Source organism: Opisthocomus hoazin, chromosome 17, assembly GCF_030867145.1.
Source record: "Opisthocomus hoazin isolate bOpiHoa1 chromosome 17, bOpiHoa1.hap1, whole genome shotgun sequence".
NCBI classification, from domain to species: Eukaryota; Metazoa; Chordata; class Aves; order Opisthocomiformes; family Opisthocomidae; genus Opisthocomus; species Opisthocomus hoazin.
In genome coordinates, this window is record NC_134430.1 from 699750 (window position 1) to 716907 (window position 17158).

The 17158-nt window shown below is 57.8% G+C and overlaps 1 protein-coding gene across 1 annotated transcript; it reads left to right on the top strand.

Moving 5' to 3' along the window:
- Positions 1-7115: 7115 nt before the first annotated feature.
- Positions 7116-13953, top strand: RSPO1 (R-spondin 1). Its single transcript, XM_075437956.1, has 5 exons — positions 7116-7376; positions 9364-9555; positions 10660-10809; positions 11239-11427; positions 12202-13953. Exons 1-5 carry the CDS (start codon positions 7283-7285, stop codon positions 12348-12350), a joined length of 774 nt encoding a protein of 257 aa, XP_075294071.1. The 5' UTR covers positions 7116-7282; the 3' UTR covers positions 12351-13953.
- Positions 13954-17158: the final 3205 nt, after the last annotated feature.

Here is a 17158-nt window from a genome sequence, read left to right on the forward strand (position 1 = left end):
ATGCAGCTGAGAGAGGCGGGGACTGGCTGGCAGAGACCCCTTCCCCAGGGCTGCGCAGTCTCCTCAGGGCACAAAAGTGCCCGTCTTTGCCTGAGACCTTGGCAAACAGAGACAGCTTTCCAGCCGTACCCACCACCAGCCTGCCTCCGAGGATGATCCTCTGGGACTGCAGCTTCCCTGCATGCTCGTGTGCAGCCGGGTGCTGTGGGCCGGCTGCAGGACGCCCTCCATTGCGAACCACCCCGAGCGACGCCAGGCTCTGCAGAGCTCAGCACCGGGTCCCCCTGTCCCGGCGGTGCAGGCTGCTGTCACCGCTCAGAAAGGCAGAACTCGTGCGTGCTTGTGCCAGGCGTGCAGCGATGGCTGGCCCGGAGCACGCCCAGGCTGCCTGCCTGCTCCCTGCCACCAGCCACACGCCCTGTGCTGCCCGATGCCCAGACCTGAGGCGGCTGGTAATTTTTCCCAGTTGTGTTTTCTTCCGCTCCTGAAATCGGAGCTGCTCCTGGCTCTGCAGGGCAGTGGCATTTCAGTGGGACACCCGGTACCCTGGCAGTCCCCGCAGGAAGCTCCCGCTTGGCAGATGCTTCCCTGCACACAGCCACGCAGAAAGCCCCGGGTGCTGTTCAGGGTCTTTGCCCCAGGCTTCATCTCTGCTTTTGCCTTGGAAAAGCTGATCAGCACAGTGGCACCTGACTCACTGGGCTCCTGCAGACTCTGGAAATTTGCTTTTAAAAGCCTGCATTTAGAGTCAGTTGTGGAAGGTTGCTGTAAGGCCTTGTTTGGACACATCTCCACTGCAATAAGAGGGGAGCTGGGCACTGAGCTGAACATGTATATGCTGCTGCAGGACGAAAGCCGCAGAGCCCTGGCTGTGCTTCCCATTTCGCATGCGGCCCCCCTGCTGCCCCCAGGCTCGGGGTCTCCGGGAGCGGGGGCTACACCCAAGCATGGTGTGCGTCCGCTCTGTGCCTCCCCGGGAAGCGGCTGAGCACGTCCCTGCGTGGCAACAGGGCCTTTTGGGTTTTGAGGAGCCCTTTTGATGGAAGAGTGAGGTTCTCGGTGCCCTGGTCGGCGTTGCTCTGAAATCGACTGTTTTGCAGTTCCTGGTCTGAAATTTGCTTTGGTTGCGGCTGTTCTAGCGCATTTTGTCCCTGCCTGGTGTTCAGTGAGTCACTGAGCTGTAGCAAGGCTTAAACCCACAGGAAGTTGTACCTGCTAGGAACAGGTTTGACTCTCCAGTGACCACAGCTAATTCCCCGGGCAGCTTCGCGGTCTGCGGCACCGGGGCTGTGCCTGCCGGGATGGCTCCGGTGCGTTTTCAGATGTTGCTCTGTTTTGTGGGGAAGCAGCACACAGCGAGCCTGCAGCCTGCTGCGGGGCTTCGCCGCTTCCTTCTCCTCCAGACCAACGTGCCGCCTCTCTGCGCTGGCGGAGAGACTAACGGAAATCCAGTAAAAGAGTTCCTGATGTTTTACAACGCTGAAGCAGAAGCGCTCCCAGAGAGAGGCCTGTGGCACTGTTAATCGCAGCATTACTTGGAGCAGCTGCTGTGCCAGGCGCTGTGCGGGGCAGGCAGGAGCTGGTGCCGTGCAGAGCCGGGGGCCGGAGCCGGCGGCGAGGCCGGGGTGCTGCTGCGGCAGAGCCCCGGCACGGCTCCCACGCCAGGCTGGGGCAGGAGCCTCTGCTCGGCGTATCCCCATTAGTGCTCACAGCACGGCTCCGCAGATCCGGGGAATGCAGTGCAGAAGCTGGTGGAAGGAGTCAGACCTCAACAATGCTGCGGAGAAATCTGCTGCCAGATTGGTTTTTATTATTTTATTTTTTCAGTGAAGTTTATGGGCTAGGGATTTTGCAGAACTTGGCACTTGGATGTAATATCAAATGAAGACCTTCTGGTTCGGAAATTTGACTTAATGCAGCCTTCTTTTATTGCTTCAGGGATTAAGCAGAACAAAGTGGCTCTGCATGTGCATGTGCAGAGACGTTCGCTGGCTGGAGGCGCGTGAGACACCCCGTGGCAGCCGCGACGACCGAGCCGTGCGTGCGTGGACCTTCTTCGTGGAGGGTTTCGCAGTGCTGCTCACGCAGCGCTAGCACTGTTGGGGAAACACCCCTCGGAAAGACAGCGAAGAGAGAGACTTCCCAAAGGGAAGGAGGCCCCCAAGCCCGCTGCCTTCCTCCCGCTGCGGGGCCGGCAGGGAGCTCCGGCCGCGGCGGTCACCCAGTGCAGGCAGGACAGTGCAGGCAGCGCAGAGACATTGGGGTCAGGGAGTACCAGCACCACGCGCACGTCTCTGGGTGCCTGTGGAACAGGAGTAATGGTGCCGCAGGGCTGAAGGAGATGGGGTGTTCGGTACTGCTGGTCCTGCAGCCCCCCAGCCCGCAGCGCCTGGGCAGCCCCCACCCACTGCCTCTGCCGCCCGCCCGGAGGGGTCTGTGCTGAGGCAGCCGCGCAGCCAGCGCCAGGCAGGCAGCCAGCACTGAGCCGCTCTTCGGCGCTCATCTCTGCCCCTCTCCCTCGCTGCTGCCCGCCGAGGCCGCTCTGGTGGTGGTCTCTGCCGGCACTCGCCTCCCCAGGGCGGGCTCCTGAGGCCCGCGTCTCCTGGCAGCGCCGGGGCGGCGAGGGAAGACGTGTGCCACGGAGCCGGCAGCCACACCGGGGCTGCGAGCCGTTGGTGTCTGGGGGAGGCTCTGCCTGCCGGAGGCTTTTGCCAAGGGAGGGCAAGGCACGAGATAAACGCGTGTGTGGGCTTCTGCTTGTTTGGAAGATGGCTCCTCTCGCGCTGGCTGCGTCCCGCCTGCTGAGGCTCAGCCGTGCTGCCAGAGCAGCTCGGCCGCTCCCCGGGGCAGGGCCGGACTGGGGAGGGCAGGGGGTCACGGTGGCAGCCGTGCCTCCTGATGCAGGGTGCAGGGTGCCACGCCAGCATCGCCCCATCCTGCCGCTGCTTGGCCCTACCCCGGGGGCTTTGGTGGGTGCTGGGGAGCTGTGCCACCCTCGGACGGGCCGGCTGGTGCCGGTGCGAGTCTGCAGGTGCATGTCCTGGAGCGGGGACTCCTGCATGCCCCATGGAGCCCATCCTTGCAGGTGGACCTGCTCTCCTCAGCAGCCTGCTCCCGTTCCCTCCTCCTCCTCCTCCTCCCCTCCCAGTGCCTCTGGTATCTGGGCACCGCTGCCGTTATTTGACGGGCTCGTTGCAAGTTTGCACAGAGGCAGGCTGGGGAATCTGCGGGCAGCGTGGAGCTGGCTGCTGCCATGAACAACCCCTCCAGCGCTGGACTCTGCCTGCCCTGAGGCTGGGGAGGGCGCGGGGGCACTTGTCCCTGGTGCCATCCCCCACACCCGAGCGTGCCGGGCGCGGGGCTGGGAGGCTGCTGGGGCCAAACCAACCCGGGTGAAACCCTACAAAACCGCGACTCTTCCTGCAGGCAAAGACATTTCTGAAACCTGTTCTCCTTGCATATTTGCACCCCCTAAACAGACTGCCAAGGTGAAACTCAAATTTTGTATCTGGCTCCAGGACCTGGGAACCCAAATTCCCCTGCACTCATAGCTAATGTCCAGCCGGCTGTTGGCAGCCAACCCGGGAGTCCCGGGGGGTTCATTACTGCTGCTGCTGTAATCGGACTTTGTCCTGCCTCAAGCCCTCGCACAAGCATCTGGTCCTTCTCTCCCAGACTCAGTAAACCTTTGGAGAGCCCGTTTACATTATGGATAGCCTGATACATTCAACAAGAGGCAATATATCAGCAATTCAGTTATTGTGGATTAGGTCTCGAATATCCCAGGGATATAATGTTGGTCTTTCTCACCTTGTGTGTAGGAGGACTAATGGTAAATTATCTGGATGGTTTACATTTTCTGGTTTGTATTGGAGCTCCCAAAGACTAATTAATCCTGATTGAATTGCAAACAAGGCTTACTGTCATCTCAGATGCAGGGGCCAGGTCTCTCCATAAATGAATTCAGAGCAATTCAGGTTACCCCAAATTCTTCCTGTCAATGGGATAATGGCATAAATCCTGCCAATGTTTAGACTGGAAATTGTTTGCAGCAACCTGAGCTTGACTGGTGGCCGCAATAGCAGAAAGAATCAAGATTTGTGTTCTGAGATGAGGGTGGGAAGAGCTGGGAGCCCGGCCCTTCTGCCGCAGCCTCTGCCACTGGGCAGCCACAGGCACCGTGTGCTTGCAGGGAGCTTTGAAACACGGGGATCGTGCTGGTGGCCCACCTTGGCCCCGGCTTTGCAGCAGCCAGGATGCCAGTAGCTTTTCTGCGCTGAGTGAGCCGCTGTGGCCACAGACCCGGGCTCTCCTTGGGCTAGAAAGCAAGGAAACAAGGAGGAAAAAGTTTGTGCCTGTCTGGTTTGTGCTCATGGCCTCAGGGTTTCCCATGGTCATTCCCTGGCCTTGCACTGAACAAGCCCTGAGAGAGGGGTACGTGGCGGCGGCATCAGCCTCACGCTGGCTCTTGGCACGCTGGGGCTGCATTTGCTCCCTAGGAACATCCCCGCTGCTGTCCCCGCGCCGAGGGGACTTGGCCTAAACCGTGTGTGTTGTGTAAACACGGCAGGGCGCAGAGCGGGTTCAGCGTGTGCTTCCTGCAGGCGCGCTCCACCTGCACACCTGCCCCAATTAAAAGCAAAGGGCAGCCGCACCACGCTCCCTCCGGAGCCGCCGGCGCTCAGCACGAATGGGGACAGTCTGGGCCGTGCTGCGGTGACGCTGCCCCGCTCGCACCAGGCAGCATCCCGGGGGGCTCTGGCTCTGCCACGCCGTACTGCGCTGTGCATTGCTGTGCCGTGCTGCGCCGTGCATTGCTGTGCTGCGCCGTGCTGCGCCGTGCTGCGCCGTGCATTGCTGTACTGCGCCGTGCTGCGCCGTACTGCGCTGTGCATTGCTGTGCCGTGCTGCGCCGTGCTGCGCCGTGCATTGCTGTGCTGCGCCGTGCTGCGCCGTGCTGCGCTATGCATTGCTGTGCCGTGCTGCGCCGTGCTGCGCCGTGCATTGCTGTGCTGCGCCGTGCTGCGCCGTGCTGCGCTGTGCATTGCCGTACTGCGCTGTGCTGCGATGTGCTGCGCCGTGCCGTCTGTCCGGAGGGTCCCTCCTCGCCTGGCTGCCCGCGTTGCCTCACCCCGCGCAGGGCAGCCCCTGCCGTGCCCAGGTCCCGGCACGCCAGGGCGGTGCAGGAGGAGGCTGCGGGGCTGGGGTGCGATCCCCTCTCCGCACAGCTCTCCGCTCTGGTAAACACTCCCAACAGCCCAGCTTAAGCACTTGACAGTGTTTATAAAGCAGCTTGCAGCAAACAGACTTGGAAGTGCAGAACAAGTTGGTGTTTACACAAGCGACTAATTATTTATTTGAAAATCCTGCGGATCAGCTGTGGGCTGTAACGACAAGCACATGGGGAGCGCCGTGCTCCTGCCCCAGCGGCACCGGGCAGAGGCACAGCAGGGACGCGGTGAAAAGTTCAGAGCCATCGGGGTGGGAGGACGATGGCAGTGCTCTGCAGCACCCGATGGCCTCCAGGCCTCGCCGGCATGCGTGAGCCACAGCTGCCCCGAGGTGCCCGCTCCAGGACACGTCTCGCCGTTGAGGCACGTGCTGCTGCCAGGCCTGGCAGTGCCCGGGTCACGTCTCCCTCGAGCTGACTCAAGGTGCTGCCAGCCCATTAGCACTGCTGCGGGCAGCCCTCTCCGTTCCGGTGTTTCGCTGCTGTGGCCATAACCACCCCACAGGTGGGCTGTGGCAGGGGAGCTGCTCCGGCCGGCGGCCCCTCAGCAGGACCCCACCCCACGGTGGGCACGCAGGGGGCCGGCAACCCGGGGCCTGCGTCCGTCCCACAGGCAGCGCCGGGGCTGCGGCCGGGCTCCGCTCCAGCACCATCACCACCGCCCGTTTGGGGCATCGGTTACTGCACAGTTATTATAAAGGGATTAAAACCATTTTCTGTTTCATTTGACCTCACAGAGTGAATGTTGTCACCTTTATTCCCACACAATGGCAGCCGTTGGCGGGGCTTTGCTCTGCCAGCTGCAGAGAGAAGAGTGTGGCCCTGCCTGGCAGTGACGCAGCTCTCGGTGCAGCCCAGGGTCACCTGTCATGCACGCCGGCCATGGGGCACGCACAAAACCACCTCCCGGGTCATCTCCCTGGGGAGCAGCACCCTGGAGTCGGGCAGGAGCAAGGTGTTGATGCTCCAGGCAAGGAGAGGACGCAAGGCAGCTCCCGGTTTGTTGCCCAGGCTGTCGTACCGGCATTGCCGTCTCATTGCGCTGCCCTGTCCCGCACGTTGGGCAGCTCACGGCTGCTGCTTGGCGAGGGCAGCGTGGCACGTACAGCCGCGCTCGCTGCCGAACACCAGGCTTCGGTGCCGGCAGGGCTGGGCGAGAGCCCGTGAGCCCTGGGCAGAGCAGCTCCCAGCACTGACCCTCCCCGACCGCTCCCGGGAAATGGGAGCTGGGAGGTTTGGAAATTCCCTCCGAGCAGAATCACGGCGTTTTGGGCAGCTCGCGGGCTGATCCCGCCCTGTCCCCAGACAGCCCCGTCTCGGGCTTGGGACTGCAGGCTCGCTTTCTGCTCAGCTCGACTACCAGCCCCAGCGGTGCCCACTTGATGGGAAACATCTTGTGCGCTTGGCAGTCCGCAGAGGCCATCTGCTCCTCGAGGAGGGGCGGCCGAGGGGGACTGGCACTATTTTAAACAAGTTACAGCTACAACCGTACACGGCATCGGCAGATGGCAAGGCTGTGTTCGGCGTTTCGATGTGTGGTAACTGTTATTAAGCAACGCAGTGACTTGCAGAGGAGTTTGGAGGGCGATTCGCCCCGTGCCGCCCCGGGTGCCGCCGTCTGCCTGCACCCCCTGCTCACCACTCCCCGAGTTCGCCCCACGGCTCCGGCGCTCGCCGGCCGCAGTGCCGAGCCCAGCCGTTACAGCAGCGATGTTGACTGTCGAGTTAATCCGCTCTCCTCTTCCTTTGCAGTTCCTGCGAGTGCACTGGGAAACTGCAAGGAGCTAACGCTCGCTGCCAGAGCCCCCAGATGGGACTAGAGCCAAGCTCCTGCGCTCCTTACAGGGATGAAGGTAGAGCCATGTTACCTGCTACCTAAGCTCGCTGTTGCTGATGTAGTTTGTGGATATGGTCCCGCACCAGGCTTCGCGCACAGACTCTCAGCTCTGATCCCGCCTGAGACGTTTTAGCGGCAGCAGAGAGATCCCCAGCCGTGGAGCGGGCTCCTCCGACCACCCTGCAACTGAGGGGCTGCAGCGCTGGAGAGTTACTATGCAGCTTGGACTGTTTGTGGTGGTGGTTTTTCTAAGCTCGATGGATCTAACAGGCAGCAGCAAGGTGGTGAAGGGCAAGAGGCAAAGACGAAGTATGTATGAAACGCTTTTCTTCTCTACTTCTTCTTGTGATGCTGTATGGTTCATGCAGATGGTGAATGTGTTCACCAGGACAGAGAGCTGGGCAGAGCCAGGGGTGCCCCACGAGCCCTCGGAGCTCCCCAGGTCCTTGTCCCGTGCAGAGATGTGCACTGCCCTGTCCCACTGGACCTGCCACTGCCCCAAGGTGCAAGCAGCTGCCCCCGCTAACCCGCAGGCAGCCGCAGGCAGGGAGGAGGGAAGAGCTGCCCTGCAGCCTGCGGCTCGGGGCAGGGACTGGCCAGCACTGGCTGGCAGCCTCTGGGTCCCCCACCATCGTCACGCACCTTCCCACCAGAAGCGAGCAGCGGAGGGAAGGGGAGGCAGCGTGTGAGCACGATCCACGCAGCGCTCCCCATCTGCCCCCCCAGCGCTGCTCTGCTGGCAGGCTCCCGCTCCACACCGTCCTTTCCCCTGCGGTCACCCCGTCCCGGCCGGACCCCCCGGCAGGCTCTGCCCCTGCCAGTGGCCAGGCACGGGTGTGTGGGCCGTGGGGCGGCCGGGCGCAGTGCGACCCAAGGCGCACGGGGTTTTAATTATCCCTCCAGCCCACATGGTCCTTGGCCAGTCCCAGCCTGGGGCTCACACAGGGCAACCAGGCTGAACTGGTGTGAGAGCAGCCACACGGGTTTGCCCTCGTTTATGTAAGCTAGTTTTAGAACTGTTTCACATTAAAACTGTTTTAAATTAAATTATACAAAAATGATTTTATGTTAAAACTGGGACTGCTGAGCCCTGTGAGAACAAGGAAAACTCGATGTCCTGGCTAATGCTATAAAGTTCAATTTCCAGCGGGGGCCCGGTTTGTACCTTTGCCGTGGCAGCAGACCTTGGCACCGTGGCCCAGCGCCGTGGGAGGGACGGGGCCGGACCCCTGGGGTCCCTGCAAACAGGGTGCCAGGGCCCAAAATGCCGAGGAGAGGTCCCAGTCCAGACCCAGCAAACCCTCCTGGCAGCCTGGCACTGAGGGCCCGCGGGGCTGGGGACCCCCTCTGCTTTCTGTTTCATTTCCCAATGCAGCCGCAGCCTCTGCGCCTGCGGACGCAGCGACGGGGCTGGGATAGGCAGCAGGGGAGCTGCTGGGCTCTCAGGTCACTGCTTTTGAAATGTAGTAAACACAGTATTTAAAAGAATAGATTTTTCAAATACACAGCTTTTCTATAAACAAGGACACTGCTTGCATAATAAACTAATAAAAATAACCTGCATGCTAGCCTGCAAAGAATGCTATTGGTTTCAAAACAAGCAGCATTTTATATGATAATTAAAAGCAGAAAACTCTCAAGACATGGGATTGAGTATTTTTCTTGGACTGAACTTAGGAGCTGAGAACACGTCTCTATTTTGGGGGCAGTGAAACCTCCTGCACTGCCAGATATAGTTGATACAAGCAGGGTCAGAGCGAGATCTAGCTTGGGACGCAGCCTGGCTCGAAGCGCGGCACAGAATTAGTCAAACAGCTTCGCTCCAGCCCGCGTGGCTCCGGTCCCCGCTCGTCCGGCAGCGTGCCCGCAGCTCGGCAGGGCAGCACCGAGGGGGGCCGCGGCGGGGAGGTGCAGCCCACCCAGGCCTGTGTCCCTCGTGGGTGTCTGCCCGGGCGGGCGGCAGGGCTGCTGGGCAGGGGCCCGGTGCGCAGGGGGCTGGTGGGGAGGCAGCGCCAGGACTCTGTGGAGAGCTGGTGGCTGCGTCGGGGTCCTGCTCCGCACTGCTGCTGCTGTCGCGACTCTCGCGCCTGCGTTTGGCGCCTGTCGGCGTCGGGCACGAGGCCGCGGTGCCTGGCCAGAGCGGTGCCAGCAGCCGCAGCGAGCGCAGCATCGCAGCAGGACCCCAGCCTGCGGCTGCCCGGTCCCAGCCCTTCCCGCCGGCCGCGCCGAAGGCGGCGCGTGCAGAGCCCGGCCGTGCGGGCAGGCACTGACCGCTGCTGCTCTCTCGCTCTTCCAGTTAGCGCCGAGCTGAGTCAGGGCTGTGCCAGAGGCTGCGACCTGTGCTCCGAGTTCAACGGGTGCCTGAGATGTTCCCCCAAACTCTTCATCCTTCTGGAGAGGAATGATATCCGGCAAATTGGGATTTGCCTACCATCTTGTCCACTGGGATACTTCGGCCTTCGCAATACAGACATGAACAAGTGCATCAGTGAGTACGGAGACGGGAGGGAGCAGGCGAAACGCGGGAGGGTGGCGGGGCTTCGCAGTGCTTTGTGGTGCTTTGCAGGGGGTCGTGGTGCCTCTGGTCAGATGAGAGGTGATGCTGTGGCTGCACCGAAGGGGAGAAGGCAGCGCTGAGCAGGGCAGCGATCTGTCCTGGGAATAACCCCACAATTTACGCTGAGGATGGCTAACGCACCTCGGGTGCCCGGGCGCTTCCCTGCTGCGGCACTGTGCAGCCAGCGCAGCGTGCAGCCGGGCTGAGGTGCCCCTTCCCTCTGAGCAGCGGCTAGATGCTGCCCGAACAGAGCCCTCAGAAGGCGGCCAAGTACCCACTGCCCCCACATCAGCCTTTCCATGCAGGTTTTGGCTGAGTTTCGGCCTTCCTGGTCTTTGAGAGCTTCTTTGGGCCTCTCCATGCTGCGGGCAGGTGGTGGTAACAGAGCAGTGGTCCATTAGAGCAGAGGGCTACCATGAAGCCTTCAAGGCTGCGTGACCCATTGCAGCATGCTCTGCACCACAGAGGTACGGTGCGGACGTGGCATCCTGCAGGATGCTTGGGAAGTTCTGTTGCCTGGGCTGCCTGACTGGCACCCTTTTGCTTTGAGGGAAGGAGGAGGAAGATCCTTTCAGTTTTTAAGGTACTGCTCGCACAAGCACCTTTTCTCCTCCCCTCTGCCCCCCACCCCATCCATTTACGGGTATCACACTCCATTTCTCTGCAGCCCATACTGTAGTTGCAGTTGGAGCCGTTGATACAGGACTTTATTCTTTGCACTGTCCCACTCTGGCTGACTGATGCTCAAGCTGAACACCAGCCCAAACCTTTTCTACCCTGCCTGATTTCGATCTGGCCACAGCTGCTGCTGGCTATGAGAGCTGCAGGACAGTGGCTCTGTCCTGTACCAGGGAGGGGTGCAAAGAAAACTGACATCTGAGTGGCACTGCCAGGCCTGGCAGGACATCCAGAGGCTCGCCCCAGCTGTTGGCAGAGCCCTTGGAGCCAGGAGCGAGCTCCAGTAAGCAGGCAAGAGCTTCCTGAGTCTTTTGCTCACATCAGACTACATAATGGCTTTGTGGTTTTTTTCCCCAGAATGCAAAATTGAGAACTGTGAGTCCTGTTTCAGTCGAAACTTTTGCACAAAATGTAAGGAAGGTTTGTATTTGCACAAAGGGAGATGTTACGTCACATGCCCCGAAGGCTACTCTGCTGCCAACGGCACCATGGAGTGCAGCAGTCCTGGTAAGCCGTGCTTGGGCACCTTTCACTGAGCTTTTTGTGCGTCTGTCGGGTCCAGTCGCATGTATCGCTACAGTCTGGTTTAGACGATAAAACGAAGCCCTCAGAGACGATGGCTCATGGCACCCGTGTCGAGCGGGCGACGGCAGAGGCCAGGCACAGCCCTTGAGAGGGCAGAGCCCTCTGGACACCAGCCCAGATGGGGAGCAGCACCCTGCGCTGCTGCCGCGTGCTTGTGAAGTGTGACTCGGAGTCCGGGCGGTGTGGCAAGGAAGGGGGTGCCTTGAGAACTTAGGAAGCTGCTCGGGAAACACACATACCCATCAAGGCTAAAGCGGGGGAGAGGTGCGATGGTGCACGAGGGCTCCAGGAAGTCCTGAGGCAGCAACGGAGAAACAAGAGTTACTGCTGGCCTCTCTTGTTATCTGGCAGCACAATGTGAAATGAGTGAGTGGGGGCCCTGGGGACCCTGCTCCAAGAAGAGGAAGCTCTGTGGCTTCAAGAAGGGCAATGAAGACCGAACGCGGCGGATTCTGCAGGCTCCCTCCGGAGACGTGTCCCTGTGTCCTGCCACCACGGAGGTGCGGAGATGCACCGTGCAGAAGAACCAGTGCCCTGAAGGTGAGCAGACGTGGAATATCGCGCCATCCCTCCCAGCACCCTTTATTTATCAGGCACAAGCACTCAGCCAACTGTCCAGTATCCTAAGTGCACGGCACATCTCACTACCCCTCTGCGAGACAGGGAACACAACCTGACAGCACAACAAAGACCCCTGGGCGGGTGATCCTCAGCACAGCCTGCCACGTGTCCCATGCGCTTTCAGATATTTTAGTTTCTTCCCTGGCCAGACAGCAGCAAGGCAGCTGAGCAGCCGCAGGCGCACGCCTGTGCGCTGCGGTGCGGGGAGTCGTCTGTTCCTCTGCCAGAATGCTTAGGTCTGTGTTTCCCATGAATTAGAGTGCCTTCAGGATGAATGGTGGTTTGGTCATCCTCTGACGGGACGCATGAGGATTGCAGCTGGGGTTGAGTGTTTTGGGGGAGACTGGTTCTGAGCAGGGACTCACACCGCGGGGGCTGGACGGCCGGGCGGGGGGAGGCAGACACGGCCGATCCGCTGCTCTGGTGCACGCAGCAGCCACTTAGCTAAGGGGTTTGCTGTGCCACCGCAATGACGCTTCTGCTGCAGAGCGACAATCACAAAGCTAAATCCAGGTCTGGTCCTTCTTCCCCGTTCGTGTGCAGGCAACAGCTCGCAATGCAGAGCACAGCTGGGCAGACAGGCACCCCTCTGCGTGGGGAGGGCGCAGGCCCCTTGGGCCACCCGGCAGCAGCAGGCCACCGGCCAGCTCGCTCTGCTGGAGAGCCTCACCGTGCCCCTTTGCTTTACTGCAGGGAGAAGGAAGAAGAAGGAAGAACAAGACAATGCAAACGGGAACAGAAATCAGAAGGACACCAAAGACACTAAGTCCGGCACGAAGAAGAGGAAGAGCAAACAGAGAGGGGCCACGGTCCCCGCGACATCTGCTAGCCCTGCCCAGTAGCTGCCCTTTCATGTCACCCGATGGCAAGACTTCATTGCTGCTATGTATATGAAAGCTTTATCGAACCAGAGCACTGCTACACAACACGTACACGTGTCCAGAAGGACAGACATATACTCCCAGACTGACCCACCGACCCGACAGAAGCCACTTACACAATACTTAAGGAGGCTGCACACCCCCCCCACCCGGGACGCTGCTGAGAAGCGGCGTGGGAGCGCACACGGAGGGGAGCCCACCTCCCCAGGGCCCCACTGTGGGGAGGAGAGCTGGGCGATGGGTCAGCGACGGGCCCAGACGCGAGACTTCATGACCACAGGCCTCAACCTGAGACCAGGCGCGCGGCCCCAGCGCAGCAGGGCCACAGCGAGCAGGACGAGAACGGACCAGCACGGCCACTCTCCCTGACCCAGGACCTGGACTCAAACAAAGGCAGTGGCCTCTTTCTCTTCCCCCAACCCTTTATTTTATGTTTTAAGCTGTATGACTTTATCATTGCGAATACACGTTAAACGTTTGTGGTAAGAGGTCAGTGGTATCTGCCCTGAATCTGCTTCAAAGAGTTATTTGAAATTAAAAAACACACAAACAAAAAAATGACAACCAGCTTCCTCAGTGTGTGGTTCATGCCTTGGCCCCTATGGAGGCTGGTGTCCCACAGGACAGAGACTCACTTGTGGAAGGGAAACTCACCAAAGCTTTAAGAAAATCCCAGAAAATGCTGCCAGCTGCTCTGCAGCCACAAATCAGCCACCCTGCGCTCACAGGACCCAGCTGTGCTCCGTGGAGCCCCGGAGGAGTTTCCCACTGAAGGATCCCGTTAGCATGCAGCAGACTGAGAAAATGAGAGGTTACGACAAACCACAGGTTGCCGAAACACTGTGGCTCCGTTGGTACGGTCACAGCTGCGGGACTGCACCCCGAGCCAGGGCCACTGCCCCGGCGCGTGGCAGGAGGGCAGGCAGGCGGGAGGGGGAAAGCACAGCGCGGGCTCTGCAGAACGGAAGCAAACTGTTAAGCTTGATAGAAACTACTGGTCTGCACGCCACCGACTGGAATTCCCTGGATCCGGCGCGAGCACTCCTGCTCTGGAAGAGCTGACACCTGGGCAGAGGAACCGGGACGAGGTGCGGGACAGAGACTGAGCGAGACGCTGCCTTCTCTGCACGGAGAGCTTTACCCTCGGCGGTGTCACGCGGTGGCATATCACTCGGTTTCCCTCATATTTCAAAATGTGCTTCCTCGGTATAAATATGTGCAGACATTCAGTTCCTCTGGAGCTCAGCAGCAGCCCTCCAGCCCCAGGGGACAGAGCCAGGGGAGGTGCGATGGCTCACCAGTGGCTCCCGCAGCACTGCGATGGGCAGGGCCAAGCTCACCCCAAAGCTACACCTGGCGAACGCAGCCTCTGCTGCCCTCGCTTCCGCACCCCTCGGCTGCTCTGCGGCGTGGGAGCGCTGAGCGAGCGCGCGGGGACGCCTGCGGGAGAGCACCCCGGTCGCTCCAACGGCCGCCTGCCCGTGCCCGGCAGTCCCGGTGCTCTCCGGCGAAGCGCCGGCGGATCGTGGTGCTCACCAAGGGCTCGGCCCCGGCAGAGGACACCTGAACTCCCCTTCGCCCGGCCGCTCTGCGGCTGGTTTGGCTCAGCGCTGGACGTGGGAGCTGCACGGTTGTTTCAGCTCCGAAGCTGTACCAAGCTCTCCGTGACGGCTCTGCTGGCAGCAAAACCTCTCAGCCCATCATCCACTTTGCGTTTAAGTAAACAAGAAGCCGTTATATCTTTTAAAGGGGATTCCATTTCAGCACAATGATAAACGACCAGCATACCAAGCGGAGAGAGAAAGAGGTTCTTAAAAGTCATCCTTTGAGTTGTTTATGGATCACGTTCAGACGATTCCTGAAAGCCTCCCAGCTGAAAGATCAGATCTCACTTTATTTTCCAGCCTTGGCTAGCCTGTGAGATAAGTATTTTGTTTGTGCCATGGCACTGCATGTAAGCAGAACCATTTTTCCCTTCCGCTTTTTAGCAGCAATAATCAGTAACCCTTTCATGAACCTCAGCTTGCTAATCCACAAACGACTCCTTCCTCCCTCCTGCTGCAGTATCTCAGTCCGGTTCTCAACAAGGATTAGAGAGAGGCGAGAGTGCATTAGTACAGTTTTCTACACGGAGGCTCTGTTAACCGACTGGATCCCCTACAGTAACTCATGGCAATATTAGCACAACTATTTCAAAACTAAACTGCATATAATAAATCAACACAACCTATTTCATAGAACTTTCTAGAGTTTTTTAGAAAAACTGACAAACTTCTTTCTGTTGTAGCCTTTTCCCATCTTTCTTCCCATTTCACAGCAAAATGGGAAGAAAAAGGGAGAAAGGCAAAGGAAAGTTTAAAATGCATATTAAGAAAATCCAAAATTTTTCAGTATGGGTGATTTTAAAATGAAATTGTTTTAGAAAAATTAGAAGGAAAATATAAAAACAAATCAAATTTATTTTCTCATTTTAGTCAGCTCGAGAGTCATGCTTATTCCCGCTCCCAGAGGGCTGGTTCATTTCTGAATTTAGAAGCATTTTGCCTTTCACCAACGTGGTTTGCACGCTGAGCTCAGCAGTCCAAGCCGGAGATTTCCTTAGACAGGTTGATGCCATCTCAACTCACACGCACATGAATGCTCTCTTTCAGCCCACCAAATGAAATCTGTTGTGGTGTTCTCTCCATGGCATCACTGTAAAATATGCTTCTTTAAACAAATAAATAAATAAATGGGTTTGCTGAACAAGCTTTGTTTGCTTCATTCACCAAAGCCAGAGTCAAATCCCAGCGGACCAAAAACATCTGGAAGGAGAGAGCCTCTCCTAGGTCACTGCTGCCCGCCACCCAGAAGCCAAGGTACCCGTAGGACCCCGGCACGGAAACGCGGCCGCTCCGGCGTCTGCGCGTACCCATGTTCTGTACTTCGATCAGCTCACTGCCGAACCGGAGAAAGGGTTGCTAGATGCGTAAGCAGACAGACAGATCCTTTGTCAGAAACCCCGCTGCACGGAAAACGTCTTTGTTTTTACTGCTGAACAAGCTGGTGTTTGTTCATCGGACAGAATTCTGCTCCACACGTGCAGTTTCCAGGCAGTTTACTTCACTTTTAGGTAATGCACTCCATGTAATGGGGAACAAAGGGCAAGGAATCACGTATTAACAGCTTACAATGGTGGGTTAGGAACTGTCTAATTTCTATCTCATTTGCTGAGATTTAGGAGCTAAAGCAGACAAATTTCACCAAACACGGGTTTGGTATTATGTTCTGAGCCTCTCTGTGTAGCAGAAATCTGGATTTTTCATCAGCTACAGTCAAGTTCAATGTGTGCACACATACTCCTCCAACAATAATTTACTGGCTCTCCACCCCACGGAGAAGGAGGCGATGTATATACTTTTTAGTTCATGTTTACGTTAAAATGATTTCTCACTCAGAACAAATCTTAGCTTTGATTACAGGAAATAGAGTAGGATAGTGAAATAGGTTATCCCTAACACTATTATTTGGATTACATTGTCTGAGAACATGAAAAGGGATATTTTATATATATTTACAGATTTTATTAAGTCAATAGTCTTCACAGAAAGAGATGTTAGGCACAACATTTAAAAAAACCTCTATTAAAGTTACAGAAATACCAGCTGTACATAACAGTCACCATGAATAAATGATGCCGATTGCATTTTCGTACATGCTAGTATATTATACCCAACTGGATGCCAAACCAGGGTTTAGATGGAGCCGCTTGCCAGAATCTCCATGGTTTTTGAAGAGCCGCAGGATCTTAGTGGAAAGAAAAGAGGCGACCAGGGAGATAACACAAAGCGCCTGGTTAGAACCTCGTCTGCCACTCACCCCAAAGCGGCCTGCAAAAGGCCACATCAGACCCTGCGACGCGCAGGGCTAAAAGCTTCAGCTTCCAGATCGCGAGCAAACACTCGGTTCCTGTCAGAGCCCTGCAGCAGCGGCGTGCATTCCCAGAGCAAAGCAGCAGGCTCCGCACGCCTGCGGGAACGGCGCGGGACCCAGCACGGCGTTGGCTCCGAGGGCTCGGTCCCACTGCACACAGCGCAGCCCCAGCTCTCAAAGCTCTTTTTCACCTTTTTGCCTTTTTTGCTTGACTTCGATTTTCTCCTCCCTCCCACTTTCCCCTATCGCTTTCAGTTGCCATTTGGGGAACTCCAGATCCAAGGCAACGGTATCTGGGATCGCTTTTGTTTTTTTCTGATAAGGAGCCGCCAAACCTGGAGCCTCTTGCCAAGGAGCCCTGCCTCCTGCGCTTGTAGCTCTATGCCTGAAAGCCTGTTCCTGAGGAACCGAGCTGGGAAAACTGCTGTGGTGCTACACGATCTGCGGTGTCTTCTGGCAGTGCCTGGGATGATTCTGAAGGCTAGCTACGAAACTCACGTCTGTCCTTGTGCTCTGCAGGGAATCACTGCAACGATGAGAGTAAGATGGCTGATGTTGCCTTTATCCTGTTAAATAAAACAAAGTAGCTCAATACCACATCGAAAAAGTGCTCCGAGTACAAGCCCAGTCTTGTTCTGACGTCTTGGAAATCTATTTTTCCTTCATTTAATTGACAAAAACTGTAGATCATAGAAGGAAGACAGTCCCTGCCAAAAATCAAACATCACTAGTTTTTCATAAGACAATGGGAATAACCCCTTAGAACATATGTAATTATGGCAATGAGTCATTCTGACGGCAGCACACAACCACATTCACTGGATTTCGACAAGGAAGAAGCCACAGAAAATTCAAAA